The sequence below is a fragment of the Miniopterus natalensis genome, chromosome 11 (assembly GCF_054644295.1).
Source record: "Miniopterus natalensis isolate mMinNat1 chromosome 11, mMinNat1.hap1, whole genome shotgun sequence".
NCBI classification, from domain to species: Eukaryota; Metazoa; Chordata; class Mammalia; order Chiroptera; family Miniopteridae; genus Miniopterus; species Miniopterus natalensis.
In genome coordinates, this window is record NC_142091.1 from 38,383,073 (window position 1) to 38,403,662 (window position 20,590).

Genomic DNA, 20,590 nt, shown 5'->3' on the forward strand with positions numbered 1-20,590 from the left:
CATTGTAGCATTATTCACAATAGCCAAAAAGCAAAGACAAGTGTCCATCAAAAGATGAATGGATAAACAAAATGTGATATATACATACAATGGAGTATTATTCAGCCATAAAAAAGGAATGAAGTACTAAAACATGCTACAGTGTGGATGAATCTTGGAAATATTATGCCAAGTGAAATAAGCCAGACACAAAAGGACAAATATTGTATGATTTCCCTTATATATCTAGAACACACAAATTTGTAGAAATAAAAAGTAAGTTAGAAGTTACTAGGGGCTGGCGGAAAAGTGGAATGGGGAGCTACTGATTCAAGGGTACAGAGTTTCTGTTTGGAGTGATAAAAAACTTTTGGAAAAAGATAGCAGTGATGGCTGCAGAACATTGTGAATGTACTTAAGGCTACTGAATTTTACATTTAAAATGGTTAAAATGGCAAATTTTTAAATAATATGAACTTTCTTCTTTCACAGAATTTTACAATTCTGTTTACTTTTATATGAACAGGAAAAATAAAACTATTTTAATTTACTACAATCTCCCTAATCAAATATTTTAACAAAATTTTTTCTTTTGTGTTAGAGACAGAAGAGGTGCAACTGATTCCTAGAAAATTCTCTAGTTTGGCTTTCAACTAGTATTGAAATGATTTGAAACTATTCTCTAAACCATAAAAGCTATAATACAGCAATCTTATAACTACTGATCCTCTCCTCTCATAAATAAGAGAGACAAGGAAAGACAGCACATTGCAGAAATAGCCTGAATAACCTGCTATTCTAATTAAATTTAATCATGCTTTTAATTTCCCAAATGTGTTATTTTCTTTAAATAGCACATTACTTGATAAAGTTGTTTTTCCTCATTTGTCTGGGTAGGTGTAAGTAGCAAAAGGAAAAAACAACCACGTTTAACATTTTTGGATTTTGAGCATCCTATAAAACAACTGTTCTTCCCTCATGCAGTCAAAATTAAAACTTATTCTTTTGCATTTTTCCTTCTTAGTACTATACAGCTTACCTGCTCTCAAAGATGCTGTATCTATTTTCTGGTTCCAGAGAGAGGCATTTCAGCACATACTAAAAGTAAGCATTTCCTCAAAGATTACATAACATTTCAGAGGAAGGAAAAAAAAAAGTGTTGTAGCAAAAAGAACTCTAGAAATCTTAAAATACCACTAGTTCTATCATGAGCCAGCCATACATTCTTACACAAGCCATTTCTCTTAAAAGAAATGGCTCTGAAACTATATAATCAACAAATCAATCAGCATTTGATGACTACCTATGTGCAAGATATTGTATTAGATGCAGTGGAGAGTTAAAGAGACTAAACAAACAGATCCATCTTGAAAGATTTTACAATATAATAGGAAAAATATTTTTAAACAAGCAAATAACCGGCTACTTCTGTGGTGTGACAGAACATATTTTAAGCTTACCAGGTAAATATAAGATTCTTTTAAAATAAGTAATTTTTTTTTAAAAAGGAGGGGTTAGGGGTAAGGCCCCCTCAACATTCAGCTAATGATTCATTACACAGTCAAATAGATTTAAGTGAAATGTTAAGTTTTAATAAAGTACACTATATTTTATAGTTCATGGCAGAAAGATAATACAAGGGAATTTAAAGATATATAAGTTCAAAGATAATTAGGTCCTAAAAGATAACTTACCTTTAAAAAAATTCCTTTACCAAAGTTAACGTGTGCCTTATAGAGACATTAGTCCCTTCAGTAACTCATTGACCATATCTGATTACTCTGTGCTCTAGCTAAGGACTCAGAACTGCATGCTTACGACTTGAATAATTTAGCCAGCAATGGGGAGAAAATACTCCTCAAAAACGAACCAGTGGGGAGGGAGAAAAAAGAAAATGGATAGGTCAGTAAACCAATTCAGAGAAAGCTTAAACCACTCATGTGATCCACAGAATTATCGAAAGCAGTTCATCTTTCCCACTACAGAAACCAGGGAGATAAGCAGTCTAGAAGCAAAGGCTGTTTTTCCCCTACCATCAACCTTCCAGAGTCCAATGATTCAAAGACAAACAAGCGCATGCTGGGCAATATGTTTACCAACTCTAACATAAAGCAACTATTACTTAACCACGTGGTCAAAGTTAAGTACCTAACATACTGTATAAGCAGAAGAAATAACGGTGTAAATAAGAAGCTTAATCCAACAAATAAATAGAATTTCAAGAGATGAATCAATTATTTCAAAAGACAAAAATGACTTACAATCTCATATAGAATGAAAACATAAAATGAACTCAATATTGAAATAATTTCTTCCTGAAAATTATATTTTCATTTGAACATATTTACTGCAGACAAGAATATAACAAGAATGAGTGTGTGTGTATATATACATATATATACATATTTTTTAAGAATGAATAATTTCTCAAACAATACAGCAAGATGGAAGGCTGAGCATATGCTAATACTCTCCTTATACTTAAAATGTTGTAAAACTTCTTTTTAACACACTAAATCTATAAAAGCATAGAACAGCAACAAAAAAGCATGTTATTAGCAGTCAAAATTACAAATACCCAAAAGATGGAACTGGTTTTCACATCTGTAGGTTATAAATAAGCAATTCACGGAAAGCATATAAATGGCCAGTAAACATAAGATGCTCCTCCTCTCTAGTAATCAGGGAAATGTAAATTAAAGCAATGAGATATCATATTATACAACAGATTAGCAAAATATTAAAAAATAATGATAATGGTTTAGAGCAAGGATCTGAAAAAAGGGGGCACTCTCATTTACTGTTGGTGAGAGAGTAAGCTGAAAAAGTCTTTTAAAAAAGTAACTTGTTGATATCCAACAAAATACAAAGTATACATACCCTTTAAATCTGCACTTTCACTTCTAGGAATCTAAGGTAATGGAAATATCTGCTCATATACATTCATGTGTATTCAGTGTAACATCCCTTTTAAATTGGGGGAAATGGGAAACAATTTAAATTACCAATGATAATGGAATGGCTAAGTGAATTATGCTTCATCCACACTATGAAATATTATTCAGGATGAAAAAGTATCTATCTGAAAGCCCAACCCCCAAAATCATATTGTTAGCAAAAAAAAAGTAATGGATCATATTATTCCTCAAAAATCCTGGCTTCTTTCAAGTATTTATCATCAGGCTGGCATACCTAAGATCCCTCTCTGTCAAGTCCCCTAATTCATAGAAAAACTTATCATCTAAGTTTCTCTCCAACTACTTCAGTGATCATTCCTAAAGATTTCAATATCAGAATACTCTCTCAGTTTCTTCACTTCCTTCTAAATAAATATTTTCTTCCATCCTACTTCAGTTACCTACTCCCACAATCATATCCTAAACCCTGTCATGTCCAATAACTAAACTACCTCCCAGACTCACTTTTAACCCCCTCACATTTAGGCCACCACTTCCTAGCTTTCCAGCTTTACTTATATGCCAGTAGCCCTACTTTTACAACTCTTTATCACCATTAAAACTTCCCATCCATTGATCACACAACTCTTTCACTGTGCATCAATAAACATGTACCTCATGTTCTCAATTCCCTCCTTAAAGAACCATGGTCTCCAAACTAGCAACTTCCTTGTATCCACCTTCAAGTCTACTGCATCTCTCTCTCCAACATGCTTCTTTTATTCCAAAAGTGTCCTAATTGGTCTTATTTCCATTCTTGATCCATGAGGCAGACTGCTAGATGCCTACCCAATATACACTCTCTCCTTCCTTAATAAGATAATCCTGGTTTCACTTAGGAAGTTAATGTACCCAGCTAAAACACCATGCTTTTCTGCCTTCTGTCTAGATGAGCTTTTTGAGAAGTATCAGCCAACTTATACCACAATGAGACAGGCACACTTGATGTCTAAACAGAAAGACAAAAGGAGCCTGAATCCCTGATGCCATGGAGCTGCCATATCAATCCTGGACTGCCAACCTCCAGTTTTTTGTTAAGAAACATAAAACTCCTGATTTGTTTGAGTCATTATTTTGAGGGCTCTACTATTCACAGTAAATACAATTTCTAACTCCTAGGCCCATTACAGCTTATTTCCCACAGAGCAACCACGGACCTTTTAGAAGTCTAAGCCAGATCATATTACTAGCTTCTCATCACATTCTATATAAATGTAGGCTCCTTACCAGGTCAACTAGGCCTTCTTTGATCTGGCCTTTCTATCTCTCCCAGCTCATCTCCTACCAAAACCCTATACCACCCTTCCACTTACCACTTGCACACTTAGCTCTGGCCACACTGCTCCCTGAACAAGCCAAACTTGTTTCTGTCTCAGGGCATCTGCACTTGCTGCTTCCTTTGGATGGAATGCGCTCTCCTTATACCTGTAACTTGGTTTGCTCCATCACTTCTTTCAGGTTGAAACTTAAATGGTGCCTTCTCTGAAGGACCTTCCCTGATCACTTTTATCTAAAACAGTCTATTTGTGGCTCCTCAAGTTTCTCTTCCACTCCCCTTAACTATTCTTATCCTGCTTTATTAATACATATTATGTGTTTGCTTATTTACACTCTTCCCAACTAGAATGAAATCTCCCTGAGGGCAAGGACCTCGGATATCTTACTCAGCACTGTATACCCAATACCTGGCACACAGTAAAGACACCATGAATAAGTGAATACACACCATGATTTCATTATGCTGAAAAAGACTAAAGTGTGCGTGTGTGTGTGTGTAAGTAGATGAAGGATCTAAAATATACACTAAACTGTTGCCAACAGTTACCTCTGGGAAAGAGAGTGGGAAATAAGAAAAAGAGAAATATTCACATTTTGCTCTGCATACCCCTACATTAAGTTTCTTATTTGAAAAATACAAGTTTAACATATGGCAGAAAGAAAATTTTAAACATACTTAGAAATATAAACCTATTCACAAAATCATAAAATTTAGAAATCCACAGTAACCTCAGTAGGCATAACACTACCCCATGGGCAGGATAATCTACGATTATTAAGTAAACATCTTTTAAAAGAACCAGAATTAGGGGAATAAAATTTCTTGTTAATTTTTTATAGCCCTTATAAAGGTTTTTACTGCCACTTATACAAAATAATAAGGTATACTAAATAAAAAGTATATTAGTAGTATGTTACACATCAAATTAGTAATGGGGAATCCTACAGAGTTAATTTCCACTTACCATCCCTTACTCAGTACCACCTTTTAAAGATGTTCCTTCCCTAGAGATTCATCCACATAATTACATATTTATTTATTTTGTTTCAGAAAATATGCACTCTGAGACATCTTTTTCTCTATCAAGGTCTCCATACAAATGTCTAGCGCCTTTTAAATTTTTTATAACTTTACTGAGGCATATTTTACATCTTATAGAACTCACTCATTTCAAATGTATAATTTAATGATTTTTAGTAATTACACCAAGTTGTGAAACACACCATAAATCAGCTTTAGAAATTTTCACCACTATAATTAAATCACTCATACCCATTTATTATTAATTCCCATTCCTACCCTCTACTCCAATCAATCATGAACCTGTTTGTCTCTATACATTTGTCTATTCTGAACATTTTCTATAAATGGAATTGCACAATATATAGTCACTTGTACCTAGTTTCTTTTACTTAGCATCTTTGGGGGGTTCATCCACGTAGTAGCATATATCAATGATTCATTCCTTTTTATTGCTGAACAGGATTCCATTGTATGGATATGCCATTAGTGACTTTTTATTTTATGACTTGAATTTCCACTTTACATGTTATACATGGATGCAAGATAACTTGGGTATTTGAGGTGTGGGGGAGAAGAACCTGTAGCTAACTTTTATTTAACCCAAATGACACAATCCAATGATGAGATGTCCAGGTTCCCTCAACAACAATATACCATCAGTCCCCTCTAAAACCATCTTCCTACCGGGACAGCATGGCTCAGCAGTTGAGCATCCACCTAGGATCCAGAAGATCCCAGTCAGAGCACATACTTGGGTTGCAGGCTCAATCCCCATTGGGGGGTGTGCAGGAGGCAGCCAATCAATGACTCTCTCATCATTGATGTTTCTCTCTCTCCCTCTCCCTTCCTCTCTCTGAAAAATCAATAAAGATATATTTTTTTAAATAAATAAAACCATGAAAAATCAATAGATATATTTTTTAAAATAAATAATAAATAAATAAATAAAACCAAACAAGAAAAAAGTACCACAAGGTTCCTCCTCTCTCTCAAGGCTTATAAAAACCTCTACTCTTACTATGCCTTCTGCTTTAACTCCTTTTTCTACCTCCAAGTCCTTGTTTTCTCTTTATCTTTAGGTTGACAGCTTTAAAATTCCATATTCTCCAAGTTTTTAAAAAGGTAAATTAGAACTAAGTATCTGCATATTCTGGAATTTTATTTAAGAGGAATCTGTGGTTCTTTTGATGTGGTCCCTGAGAATAATTTCTTACTATGCAGAAAAAAACTTTGTGATTTAAAAAACAAAAACAAAAAATCTCACCATATCAATATAAGAGGAGGATGATGACCCAACTCAACATATGACATCCTTATTTTAAAAAGGATCAAAGAATGTATAGTAATTAAGCACAGTCTTCTATTATCTTTTTAACATGACCTTATTAATACTGATCTTTTATTCACTATAAAATGCTACAAATAATACTACTGTCTCACCTCTGTTTTATGAAGATATCTGATTCAGATTAAGTGGATTACTTACCTTAGTAAAATATTAAATATCCACATGTAGAATGATTATCTAATCAGTTATGAAGGTGGGGAAGGATGGTACAAATCTTGTAACATACGTCTTATTACCAGCCTTTTTGAAGTCTTAATTCTCTAAGTGATTCCCAGACAATTAGCTTGAAAATATCCAAAATAAGATGATAGAGACACAGGTAAAAACTTTCCCAAGAGTAAAAGTTCTCTAGGAAATTATTCCATTACACTATTACTGGCCTACATTACAGTTCTTCTGGAGTACTTACCAGAGTGAACGCAATAAAAGATAATACCAGATACATGTAATTAGAAGAAACTTGCAAGATTAGGAAAAATAATATAAGCTATTATTATTAAAGCTTGAATGTTAACTTTTAACTAACATTTAAATGCCAAGAATACCTCTCTTGGCAGCCAGTTATTGCAGCAGGTGTGTGACAGGCACTATGAACTACACTTTCATTTTTGAAAGGACAGCTTAGAAGAGGTTCTCAGTTAAGGTTTACTCTACTTCCAATTTAGCTACAATCTAACTATGCTGCTATAAGGTAGTGTGAAGAAAGACAGGCGCTGCATTGTAAATTTTAAAAACCCTAGGTAAATCAAAACTCCCACTAAGTATTCTTTAATGCCATTATTTGAATTTACTTTAAAGAAATGAATGGCATGATAGCATGTATACTATACCTTTCTCAGGCTTTCATATTCCTCACGAAGTTCCCCAGGCTTGCTTAATTTGATCGGTGTTCTGAATATAAACTCTAGAAGAAAGGAAAAAGAAGATGTTTTTAACAGGACTTTCTAGGAAGGAACCCACCAACACCTTGTCCTATTGCTGTCCCCACATTATAAACTACACTAAAAACTGCGTTCATCTTAATTTGAACATTCATTCAACAAATGATTATTAAAGGGTATAAACCAGGCACAGTTCTAAGCACTGGGGAGAAGTAGTGAACAAACCAAGACCTTACTCTTACGGAGTTTACAATCTTGTGCAGGGGAACTGGTGGTACTAAGTGCTATGGAGGAAAATAAATGTAAAATGGAAGAAAAAGATTATTTTATATAGAGTGGTCTGGAAGGGCCTCACTGGTAAAGTAACATATTAAAAGACCTTAAGGAAAAACTATATTTAAAGCTCTTAGTTCAGTGTTACCAAGTAACATTTTAAATGAGCTCAAGTTTTATTCATAATGTATTTTTCTATTTCTTTTCAACATTTCCACCAGGGCATTTTCCTGTACACAATCTATAAATATTTCCAGTATATAACCTGCTTTTTTTACCCTCAAACTCTTCAACATGTCATTCAAGGTTCTCCAGAGACTGAGTATAACTATCTTTCTAAAGCACTGTGTCTCTCTATCCTAGTTACAATATATATATATGTCATATTTTTAAATCTTGTATGCTGTTTCATCAGCTAAAATTCTGAATCTGAGATACTCAGGCCCATAGGAGGTACACAATACATGTTGATTATATAAATTGATGATAAAAATCCAAGTTAAGAACAGGAATAAAAGATAAGTCCTAAATGCTATCAAAAAGGTGGGGGAAAGTACATACAAACTCCTTAAGTGTACGTGACACTTCTATATACTCCTATGTATATTCAGTGATTGAAACAGTATCTATTTTGACTTACTAATAACTCTATATCCCATTAGGTTGATAGATACTTGTAGAAAAGTAGGCTCCTCAAAAAGTTGACTTTGTCATTTTTCAGCTGTCTCAACTATTTTAGAAAGGCTCTTATTTAGTACCCCTGAGAAGAGTGGAAGACTTAGATAGAAACATTGCACCTAACGCAGATACAGAAAACAGTAACTTAAAGGTCTACTAAGTACTAGAAAATTGTTAGGCCCTGGATTTGGGAGACAGAACATTCTATCACCTTCGTCCACTTAAAAAAAAAGTCCTGATGACTATTTTAATCATATCCCTTAAGCACATTTCCAACTATAGGCAAACAGTATTTAAAATTAGATGCTTTAAAAGACAAGGGGAAGGAAAAGCAAAAGCCTTAAGGCAAAAAAGTATTTTCAATCCATTAATGTTGAACCCATTTTGTGTATATACTTTCTCAGTGAAACTTCACAGAAACTTTATAAGGTAGGTATTATACACATTTTACAATAGGGGAAATGAGAGGTTAATGACTTGCTCAAGGCCACAGAACTAGTATATGGCAAAACCAAGAGAAAATCATTAAAAAGAATAAAGAGAGACATTATGTAATGATTTAAAAGGCAACCCAACAAGAAGATAAAATAATCATGAACTTATATGAATGTACATCACAGCAAAAACTAATTTGCTTATAAGGAGAAATTAATAAATCCAAAATAATGGTAAGAAAATTTCACATACCATAGTTAAAATCAGATCAGGCAGACCAAAAGTTAGTAAAAATATAGAAAACTTGAACATAAAATTAACAAAGTTGATCATATATATTTACATATATGTATGCACTCAATGAACAGTATATATATTCCTTAAAGCAAATAAGGACAATTAAAAATATACTAGGTCACAAAGAAGTTTCAAAAAATTTCAAAGAAATCATATTATATCGACTTTGCTGTTGGATCCTAGGTACTATTTTCCAAGTCAAGTTTTCTAGCTACCAATTTTTTTTCTCAATAAGTTCCTTTACTGCTTAAGTTTGCCAGAGTAGATTTCTGCTGATTAAAACTAACAACCCTGGCTGATTCTATTTTTTACTATAAAATGACCAATAAACCAACCTCTAGTAAAACTGGTTAAGAAAAAAGAGAAGACAAACTAATACTGAGAATAGAGGAAGACCAAAATACAGATATCAAGGTGAGTTTAAATCTCCAGAGACTATTAAAACAATGCTATAAGGAATGATCTTGCAGATACATAATTTTACACTCCTGTAAGTATATCCATAGGTTAAATTGCTACAATCAGCAAAAATTTTGCTGAGGTTAAAAACACTGTGTTTTTGTAATTCTGACAGATAACACCAAATCATCTTTCCTTCATGAAGCCTGTATCGATTTACAGTCCCACCAGCAATGAAAGTGCCATTTCCTCATACCACACCTTTTCCAACACAATGAAACTTTTTAGCTTAGATGAAATTTTATATATTATTATGAGTAAAATTGAGTACTTTTCATGTTTGGGTTATTTACATTTCCTTTGACATGAAACATATGGATTTCTTTTACTCCCACTGAGTTAACTTTTTCTTCTTGATTTGTTAAAGCTCTCTCTATATAAGAAAAATTAGTCTTATGTCACACACGCAGTAATACTTTTCCTAGTCTGTCATTTGTCTTGACTTAGCTTATAGTGGTTATTTTTATGTAGTTATATTAATCAAACTTCACTTTTATGGCTTCTGCATTTTTGCATCATATTTGGAAAGACCTTCCTAGGGCCAAGATATAATAACAAATTCTATCATAGTTTCTTCTGGTACAAAGTATAAGATTCTTCTCATATCTACTTTTAAAAATTCAAAATCTTTTATTTTTATTTGGGAAGCAACATAAGAAACATAATTTTATTCAGGTTTACAAATAAATAAGTCTATTATCCAACACAAGGGACTAAAAATACTTTAATGATACTCTGATAGAAATGATGTTAATTTTTGCTTACTGTTAAAAAATTTTCTTTCACTAAAATGGTTCTTGCTGGCATTTAGAACAAGATGTCCAAAGAGCTTAACATCCCCATTATATAGTGTAAATAATACAAAGTTAAAAGCCTAATTCCCAATTTAGAAGCTTCCAGAGCCTTGGATAAGCCAATCTCAATTCCCTCTTCTGTAAAATCAGAGTACCTATCATGACAGACTATTATGAGGACCAAATGAGCATAGAGAGTGAAAACATTTTGTAAACTATTTCAGACAGTAGAGTGGTAGGCAGTAGAATCTAATAACTATAAAATTGTCTCTGGTGCTAGTGAGATAAAGAAATTACAGTTTGGTCTGATCTATTTGCAAGTACAATTTATAAAGACAGTGAGCCAACTCCTTTGATACAGGTTATATGAAAAGTTAAATTCACTTTGAAATATTTATTAAGAAATCTCAAAGTTCATAAATAAGGCCAAGTAGGTACTCTACATACTGACTGAAATCTTACTATGTCTTGACTTATTTGAGAATAAAAATAATGGGCAGGGGTAGTGAAGAGTACGAATTTACATTCAACAAATACTGCCAGGGATAGAGTGGGGAAGGCAGGGCAGTGCACAGAGAATTCTTAGGGCAGTGAAATACTCCGTACAATATTATAATGGTAGATATATGTCACCATACATTTGTCAAAATCCACAGAATGTACACCACCAAGAGTGAACCCTAAAGTATACTATGGACTTTGGGTGACTATATCATTGTAGGTTCATCCTTGGTAACAAATCTACCATTCTGATATTGATAATGGGGGAGGCTATGTATGTATGGGAGCAGGGAGTATATGGGAAATCTCTGTATCTTTCAATTTTGCTGTGAAACTAAAACAGCTCTAAAAAAACCAAGTTCTTTAAAAATAATAAGCAGAGCAACAAGATGCCAAAAGAACCAGAAAAGGTAACACCATCCTCCTTACTCCTTAGTCCAGAGGAGTTAGTCCCAAACTCACCAATTCCTCCACCAGCTTCTATGGGATTTTCAAGTGTTTCTAAAGGACAGAAACACCACTCACCCTTCCTTCACCTCACAGAAAAGAAATGCCAGCGAGGGCTTCAGGTGGCATTGAGATCTGAATATTTTGTAAATGAATCCAGTGGCTCTAGTACTTTCTTGATGCCTGTCCTCTGACTACTATGTTTAGCAGGAAGGGAAACTCTAACCATATGATGCCTTAAGAATGACACACACCTATGGCTAGTGATCTATTGCATTCAGTCTAACATAAACTATAGGAGCAGCTCTATACTTCCTTGAAGGACCTTCCTAAAAAGGATTTTCTCTGGGGCGTGGTGACTGGTTATTAATAGAGGCAAACAAAACAAACAAGTATTTTGCTAATTGCACCAAATCCTCAGGAATGGAGTATCATTCATTGTCAAAGCATCCACACTAAATACAAAATTAGAAAAAGAAACTCACTGAACTTTATTGGGAAGCTACTACCCTGACAACTCTCAAATCCAAAGGTGCCTGGCGCCTGGCTGTTTGAGCTGCTCACTCTGCAGGTTCCACTTAACAGTGCAGCACAATGAAAAATAATTTCAGGCTTAGAGTTCCAAGACCTAAACCTTGATCTGAATACTCCCACTTACTAGCTATCTGCCCTTGGGCAAATAAAAAAAAATCTCTTTGGCTAATTTCCATCTCTGTCACCAGCAGCAGCATCACCGTGATGGCTAGCAGTTATATAGCACATTATGCCAAGCCCATTTCTAAGGACTGTATATTTATTAACTAATTTAATCTTCATAAAGACCCAACGGAGAGATACTATTATCCCCAGTTTACAAATGAGGACACTGAGGCACAGAGCCTTTACTTTGCCCAAAGCTACACTGCTATAAGTGAAAGGGCCATGATTTATACCCTGTGCTCTTATTCACTATGTCTTACTACCTCTTTAACAATTTTTTAAAAGCCATATAACAATGGGCAAAGAACATGAACTGGAAGTTAACAGAAAAAATAAATTTAGATGACTTATAAACATATTAAAATCTGTTCAATTTCACTCATATTTCAAGATATTAAAACCTTTTAAACCAAAATGCTTTTCTCTATCAGATAGGCAAAGATGAAAAAGTCTGATAAAGGCAAGAGTTGGCAAGGTAATCCTTTATCTTAAAGCTAAATAGCATGCATATGTACAAAGATGTGCATGTAAGAATGTTCACTGCAAATCAATATTAAAGACTGGAAGCAACCTAAATGTTCTTCAACTAGAGACTGAATGAATACACTATCACATAACTGGGATACCATGAATGTATTTCTATACTGTCTGTTTTTATTCATGGAGTGGTTTCTTGGTTTACCTGGTAATTCTGTTAGAATGTCATTCATTGTGTACAAAAAAGTCTAGAGGCTCTGGATAATATATTCCTACAGAGGATTCACCGTGTTCTCAGATAGGCAATTAGAATGAGGGCAGGACATGAGCTGATTCAAGGCAGGCTGCAATCTTTGCAAAGCTTGAAAAGCTCATTCCACCCTAGTGTGTAGCCCTTCAAGGGTCCAAATGAGTGTTTACCAAGACTTCCTTCCTTAGAAGTCCTGACTTTTTTCTCAACACTGAAGAACTACTATAAAGTGCTTTGCTTTTCAGTAGCTTTCTGTGAAGCTCTTAGTTTTTACTCTGCACAGTTTAAAAATCAGCAAATGCCTCAGGAGAAAAAAGCAGGTGGAGGGGAGCAGAGGGAGGGGGGATGTACCTCCTTTCTCTCTGGTATCTGGCCTCTCAGGTTCTGGTTGCCTTGGCAGCCCTGAACTACAATTTTTTTATTTTTATTTCTAGCTCCATGAAGAAAGCTCTGCTGGCTTTTCTGCTTCTTAATAGCTGCACTCTCCCTTTGCCAAGAATCCACAAATGTCTGAAGTCTTGGTTGCCTTGGCAACTTACCAATGCCTTCATATAGATTTTTTTCTAAATCAGGCTTTTCTAGTTATTCTCAGCAGTAGTTTTGGTCTGCTTCAATTTGTTCCATCATAGCCAGAAGCAAAATCTACGTTCTTCATGAGCAGTGGAGAATGCAAGATTCTCATCATGAAAACGCAAACCATTACTAACGAGGGAATGAGCAGCAAGGAACACAACAAAGTAGAGAATGTTCCTTTGAGAAAGTCAAGAGAGGTACATAATAAACGTAGAACATGAGTGGGCCAAGTCCTAAAGAAACTTACAATCTTCCTAGGGAAGGAAAAACATATGTGTGTGAAACAACTATAGAACATCTAAGAATTATAAAACTAAACACCTAAGTACTGCATAGAACACCAAGAGATAACAAAACATAGGTGCAGAGATACACTGGAAACAAGGGCCATTATCTGTATTAATCTCAAGATTGACTGCTTATCCTGCTCACTAATCTTCTGACTAACCACTGTCAAATGGAATATGCAAACGGGAAGTTTTAATGTTAAATTAAGTACACCAGAAGAAGTAAGAAGGTAGAAACAGGGAGTGAACCACAAATGTGTTCTAAAAGCACACTAAAGTGTTTTCTATTTTATCTACTAGCTTTTGGTTTATTCCTAATCCTCCAATAGCGCAGATGACAGCCAAGTGCCAACTGTCTTCAACTAATGCAACTGCTCATTTACCCACTTGCCCAAGACAAGTAACAATTTACAGTTGGTAATATAAAGAGTGTTTACCTGGGAAAAGAGGAAGTACAAAGAGAAAAAGTTAAAAGCTAATAAAATATTAATATCGAATTTTAAGGCTACTTACTTAAGTAACATAATTAACACCACAGATTACTACTACATTAACTTACACTATTTGTGTTTTAAAACTATCCTTTGGCAAAGAACTAATCAAATCAAAATGTCACAGCCTGCATACAAAAGACTTATAAAATGTTTATAATTTTTGACCTAATAATTTCTAGGAATCTAAAAAAAATCTAAAATATAGAAAAACTTTTACATAGAAATGATTTTCGTTATAACATTGCTCATAATTATAAAACAAACACCAAAAATCATCTAAATGTCCAATATTGAGGGATGGTTAGTCTAGTTCTGGATAGTCCATATAATGTAGCATTATTCTGCCATTAAAATTATATAGAAAGATTTTTTAATAACATGCCATTACTTTAATAACATAGGAACCATTAAATGAGAGATGCAAGTCTCCAGACTGAAATATATTTTATAATTTCAAACATGAAAAAACATTAAACATAGAAATGACAATAACAAATGGAAAAAGAAACAGCAATATAATTGTAGAAATCACAAAGGGAGAAAAAGAAAATATTAGTGATAACAGATGAAGTTATCACATAAAAGTGCGTAAGAATAATGGAAACAGTTACCAGAGCTTAGGAAGTTAGAGAAAATGAGCAGTGAGGAAGCAAGGGAGTACTGCGGGCTGCGAAAACACGGAAAAAAGCACAAGACCCTTTCCTCAAAGCATTTATAACATAGCTTACTAGGTAAGACAAATTCATAAAAGTTTTAAAAATAGATTAAAATAACTACAGAGATGAAGACAGATGCAATGTCGCCATATAAACAATTGCCAAATGAATCTTACAAGCAAACACTGCCATAGCCCTCTGCAGGAGGAAAAGAACACAGACTAGGAAGGAGAGGCAAGGCTTTAAGAAGGTGGGGTAAAGCTGAGTCTCATCAGTAAAACTTAGATACGTGAAAGATGAGGAAGAGCAGTTCACAAGAACAACAGAGCATGACCGTAAGTGTGATAACACTACTGAATTGCACACTTAAAAGGGTAAGATGGTAAGTTTTGTTGTTTTTTGCCATAATAAAAAAAACTGTAAGTGTGGCAGCTGGATAGTGAATAATTATGTTCTGCTAAAGCACAAAGAATATATAGGAGAGTTGTATAGGCCAAAAAGAAAAATTCTACTTAACCTTTTCTGTGTAGAATTTTTCAGAATTGTAGGAAAGTATAAGGAATTAAATTAAAAAAAAATGTCACCTAGTATTTTTTCTATATATTTGGGAGGCAACTGGAAAGTGCTTACTTATTAAATTAACTGCTAATAAAAATAATATTCAAATTCCAAGTTGCATCTGCTCCCTTAGCTTAAAGAATTCACCTGATTGTACCTTGATCTAGAAAGAAAAATGAGGAGTGCTAAGCAGCCTGAGGTTGTGTAGACTCATGACCAAATAGTAAATATTTCTGGCTTTGTAGTCCAACTTTGTGGTCACAACTGCTCAACTGCTCAACTCTGCTGTTGTGGAATGAAGACAGCTGGAGACAATATGAATGAGAATGGCTGTATTCCAATAAAACTTTATTTACAAAAATAAGCAGCAGGCTGGATCTGGCCTGCAGACAGTATTTTGCCAAACCTTGGTGCTATAAATTGAATGTGTCCCTCCAAAATTCATGTTGAAACCTAATCCCCAAAATGATGGTGATTAGCGCCCATATAAAAGACACCCCAGAGAGCTCCCTTGCTCCTCTACCAAGTGAGGACACAGCAAGAGGACAGCTGTCTATGAACGAAGTGGTGGGCCCTCACAAGACACCAAATCTATCAGCACCTTAACCTTTAACTTCCAAGCCTCCAGGACTGTGAGAAATAAATTTTTGTCAGTTATAACCACCCAGTTCATGGCACTCAGTTACAGCAGCCAAATCGACTAAAACCCCTAGGTCAGAGAAGGACAAAGTGAGAGAGTAAAGATCAACAGGACTGACAAAAGCAGGTATTAAACCAGAGTAAATAAGATTCCTTGTTGAATCCGGAAATGGCCCAAACAACATATGCCCAACGCATAGTGAGGCAGCCCACATCAGATCAGTATAGTCAAAGCAAAATGAGGCATACAATAAAAGAAGTCACGGAAGCAAATGTTGGCATAGGAATGCTGCAGAAATGAAGGCCCTGCAGACCTAGGCAGACCAAGACCATGTGGTTGCACCCATCACTATATCCACCATTACCCTAGTATATAAACTCCTTTGACTGTGTTCCAATAAAACTTAATTTATGCTTTGTTTGAGGCGAAGAATCATTCACAATAGTCCACAAGGTGGAATAATACCAAAATTAGGAAGAGTGCAGGATTTGGAACCGTATCAACATACATTCAAATCTACCACCCACTGGTTTTGTACTACCAGCATTCATCCATAGAGGAGGAGGAACACCTAGCTTAACAAGGTTGTTTCTCTCATCTAATCCTCCAGTACCTAATTGGTACAGACTGATTCTGTGTGTATTAAACGGTAGCCTAACTGGCCACTCTGTCTCCAACTATGGTCAACACTGTTTCCTTAGTTCTTTATAACAGAGACCTGACCCTATTATCCTCCTGCTTAATAACTTTCACTGGCTTCCCTCTGCCTCCAAGATTTATACACAGGACCCAACCTACCACTCCAGTCAATTCTCTTAATACTTTTCCCCTTCCCAGCCTCCACACATCTTACTATTTCTATAAATGCCATACCCTGCATTTCCTCTGACTTTATATATGCCACTTCCTCTTCCCAAAATGCTTTTTCTCCTTTTCATTATATGGTTAGTTCAAAACCCTTAGTGCCCTCTCCTCTGTGAAGCTTTTCCCATCAACCCAGAGAATTACAAGTTTCCTGTAGGCCCTCAAAACATTCTGCACTTATCTTACTTGTAGTAGCATTTTTTACCAGTTATAATTATGCATCTCTGCCTCTGACTCCCCAAATGAGATTTCCATGAAGATAGGGATGATCTCTAGGTATGTGTCTCTGTTTAAGACAGTGGCTTAAAATTTTTTTGTTTGTTAAATGAACCAGTGAGAAAGTGCTTTAATACCAGCACCATTTTGTACTAAAGTCTTTTAAAAGAGTTTGCTGAAAATGATAACCTTTGCCCCCTTCCCGATTTATAATGTCACCTGTCATCTACCAAATTCAAATATAATTCAAATATATGAGGGCATATGGCTGGACTTTTTTTTTGACTCTTTAATTATTTAACACTGGCTATTCAACTATCCTGAAAACCAGTACCTGTTTTAATTAATATTTATAGTAGTTTAATATTTGACAATCAATGTGCTCTAAAATCGTCTTGACTGTTCTTAGTCACTAATCATCCCTATTGACAAGTTCCACTTAAAAAATAAAAATAAAGTTCCTATTACAAGTGCTCTAGCCTTTTAAATAATTGTAGATTTTGCAAATGCTCTTTTGAGAGTCTCTTGAGATGATCATATGGTTTTACTCTCCTTTAGTTTATTAATATGGTGAATTACATTAGATTCTTACAAACTCCCATTCCCAGAATAAATGCTATTTGATTGTGATATTTTTTAAAAATACACTACTAGATTAGTATATATTTCATTTGAAATTTTTAAAAATCTACATTCAAGAGATTGGCCTGTATTTTTCCTCTCTTATACTGTCTTTGTGTGGTTTTGATATCAAGTTATAAAAGCTCCCCATATGAGTTTGGAAATATTTGTTCATTCCCTAGAATAGTCTACATAAGGATTACCCATCCTTTAATATTTGGGTAACCTGTAAAACCATTTGTGTATGGTGCTTTTTAAATAGAATTTTCTGCTTCTTACTATGAAAAAGTCTCAAATATTTATTAGAGACCAATATAATGAACCCCAACATATCCATCACCCAATTTCAATAATCAATTCATTGCCAATCTTATTACTTTTATTCCCTTAATCATTACCTGCTCCCTCTCCCTTTGAATGATTTTGAAACAAATCCCAGGTATCATAACATCTTACCCAGAAACATGTTAGCATCTCCTAAAGATAACTCTTTTAACATATGTAACTCGATAACTATTGTCACACTAAAAACTTAATAAGCTTTAATACCAAAAAACCCAACCTACATTCAATTCCTATAAAATGTTTTTATAGTTTTTCAAACCAGGATCCATGTAAGTTCATACATACACTTAAACTGCTTGTCCTTCAGTCTACAGATTTCCCTTCTACTGCTTTTTCTTCTTCTTCACCGATCTGTGGACGAAAATGGGCCATCTGTCCTACAGTTTGCACATTCTGAATTTAGCTCATTGCATCCACGTATTACTTACTCGGTAGATTTTACTATTTACTCAATTTGTTTTGTTAGTTAATTTCTATTCGCATTTTCTACTTATTCCTGAGTCAGCTGTGATAGGTTGTATTTTTTAGGAAATTGACTATTTTATATAGTTTTTCATATCCATGGGCATAAAGTTTTCCATATTCTGCATTTATGGGCTTTTAAAAATCTTTATCTTATCTACGATGTATTACCTGTTTCACACTTAACAAGGCTTCCTGCTTTTGCTTGTTCCTTGACCAATTTTGCCAGAGCCTTGACTATAACATAGATCCTATGATAATTCCCCAGTTGGATTTGGTTTTTATTCTCGTTTTCTATTCATTAATGTCTATTATCTTTATTCCTTCCTGTCTTCTACTTCCTTTAGGTTTAATCTGTTACTTTCTAACTTCTTCAGTAGGCCACTTAATTCAATAATTTTCAGTCTTTCTTCTATTCAAGTACCTTACAGATTCTAGGGCATACATTTTTCCAAATTAATGTCTCTGAGATTGGGATGTTTCCTACAATTGGAATCTTATAAGCGCTGCCAGTCAGGCAGCACTGATGATGCTGTCACTGCTTACAGAGGTATGAACATAAGAGCATTAAATAAGCAGCCTGCAAAAAATATGTAGTGATTTGGTGATTATCCCTGGTAGCATGACTGGATAACTGTAAACTCTCAATGTTAACCAACCAAACTTTTACAGACCATCTGAGGAAGAACTAGGAGTCCCATCTGAAAACCTTTTGTGGATACCTTCTGGCAAGCTCAATAAAGCACTAGCATCAAACCTTTATGGGTGCCAGCAGTCTGAAAGAAAATACTGGAGATAGCTGTGGAGTACTCTTTTGAGAAATGCTGTATCACCAATGCTCTCAAAGACATAGTGAGCAATACTATGGAGAAAAACACAAACCTCTATGACTCACTCAAAAAATGATTTAGAAGAATCAGACTCTGAATAGTTAAAAAGTCTAAGTTGTAGGAAAGCACTGTATTTGGAAAATAATAGCTCATCTTATAAATCATAGCACCTTAAAAAATCAATGAAATATGATATAGGCACTTAAATTTTCCTCTTAGTATTGGTTCAGCTGTATTCCTCAGCTTTTGACAGGCAGAGTTCCTATTGTTATTCAATTCTGAATATTTTCCAATTTCCATGATTTTGTTTTCATCTATATATTATTTAGTTTTTGGGTTTGCTCTTGAATTTTCAAAGGAATTATAGTCAGGGGGAAATTGGTTATATGTTATTAATTACTAATTTTATTGTAATGAGTCAGATAACATGGTTTACATATCAATCTCGAGTATTTGTTGAAACTTTCTTTGTGCCTAATTATGTAAATGTCCCACATTTGTTTACAAAGAATATAAATTCTCTCATTTGGGAGGTGTTTGGTTCTATGTGTGTATAGTAGATCAAGTTATACATATTTCTTTTCTTTTAGTCATTACCCTTACATTTTTAATATGTATCTGACTGAAAGCCTAAAGTTAATCAATATCTCTGTCCTCCTGAACTATATATAAACCATTAGAACTCTTTAATGCTGATCAATTTCCCCTGCTCCCCAGCTTATATTTTATCCTTGCCTGGTATTTTAGTCCCACTTCAGTTTCAGGCCCCACAAATTAAATCAAAATTATTTTTGTTTTATACAGTAAATGTTGGCTAAGTTTACCTACCAATTTTTGTTCACCAGGACTTCTTGTATCCTACTCTATCCCCTAAGTTACATTTCTTTCTTCCTGAAGTACACTGTTTAGTATAATAGTTCTTTCAGAAACAGTGTGATAAATTTTCTATATTTTTATCTAAAAATATTTTTATTTTTCCCTCACTCCCGAATAACTTATCTGAATATGAAATTCAGATCTCTCTCAACACTTGAAAGATAGTATTCAATTTTCTTCTGGCCTCTCTTGTTAAGAGAGGTCTGCTCTCTGATTGTTGCTCCTTTCTGGTTGCTTTTAATAGTGTCCTTGGTTCATTCCAATGTGTTTAGTTGTGAGGTTTTGTTTTGTTCATTTAATTCCTGCTAGGGAATCATGAGTCTTAAACCTAAGGATGCACGTCTTTTCATTAATTCTAAAATATTTTCAAGTCATCATCTCTTTAAATTCT

General features: G+C 34.4%; 1 protein-coding gene across 1 annotated transcript in view; it reads right to left on the minus strand.

Moving 5' to 3' along the window:
• The window catches only part of RNF169 (ring finger protein 169), a 60,506-nt gene that overhangs the window by 32,282 nt on the left and 7,634 nt on the right, over positions 1-20,590 (minus strand). Inside the window, exon 2 of the mRNA XM_087821657.1 lies at positions 7,417-7,490. Within this exon, the coding sequence (XP_087677783.1) occupies positions 7,417-7,490 (74 nt within the window). The remainder of the gene's footprint in view (positions 1-7,416; positions 7,491-20,590) is intronic.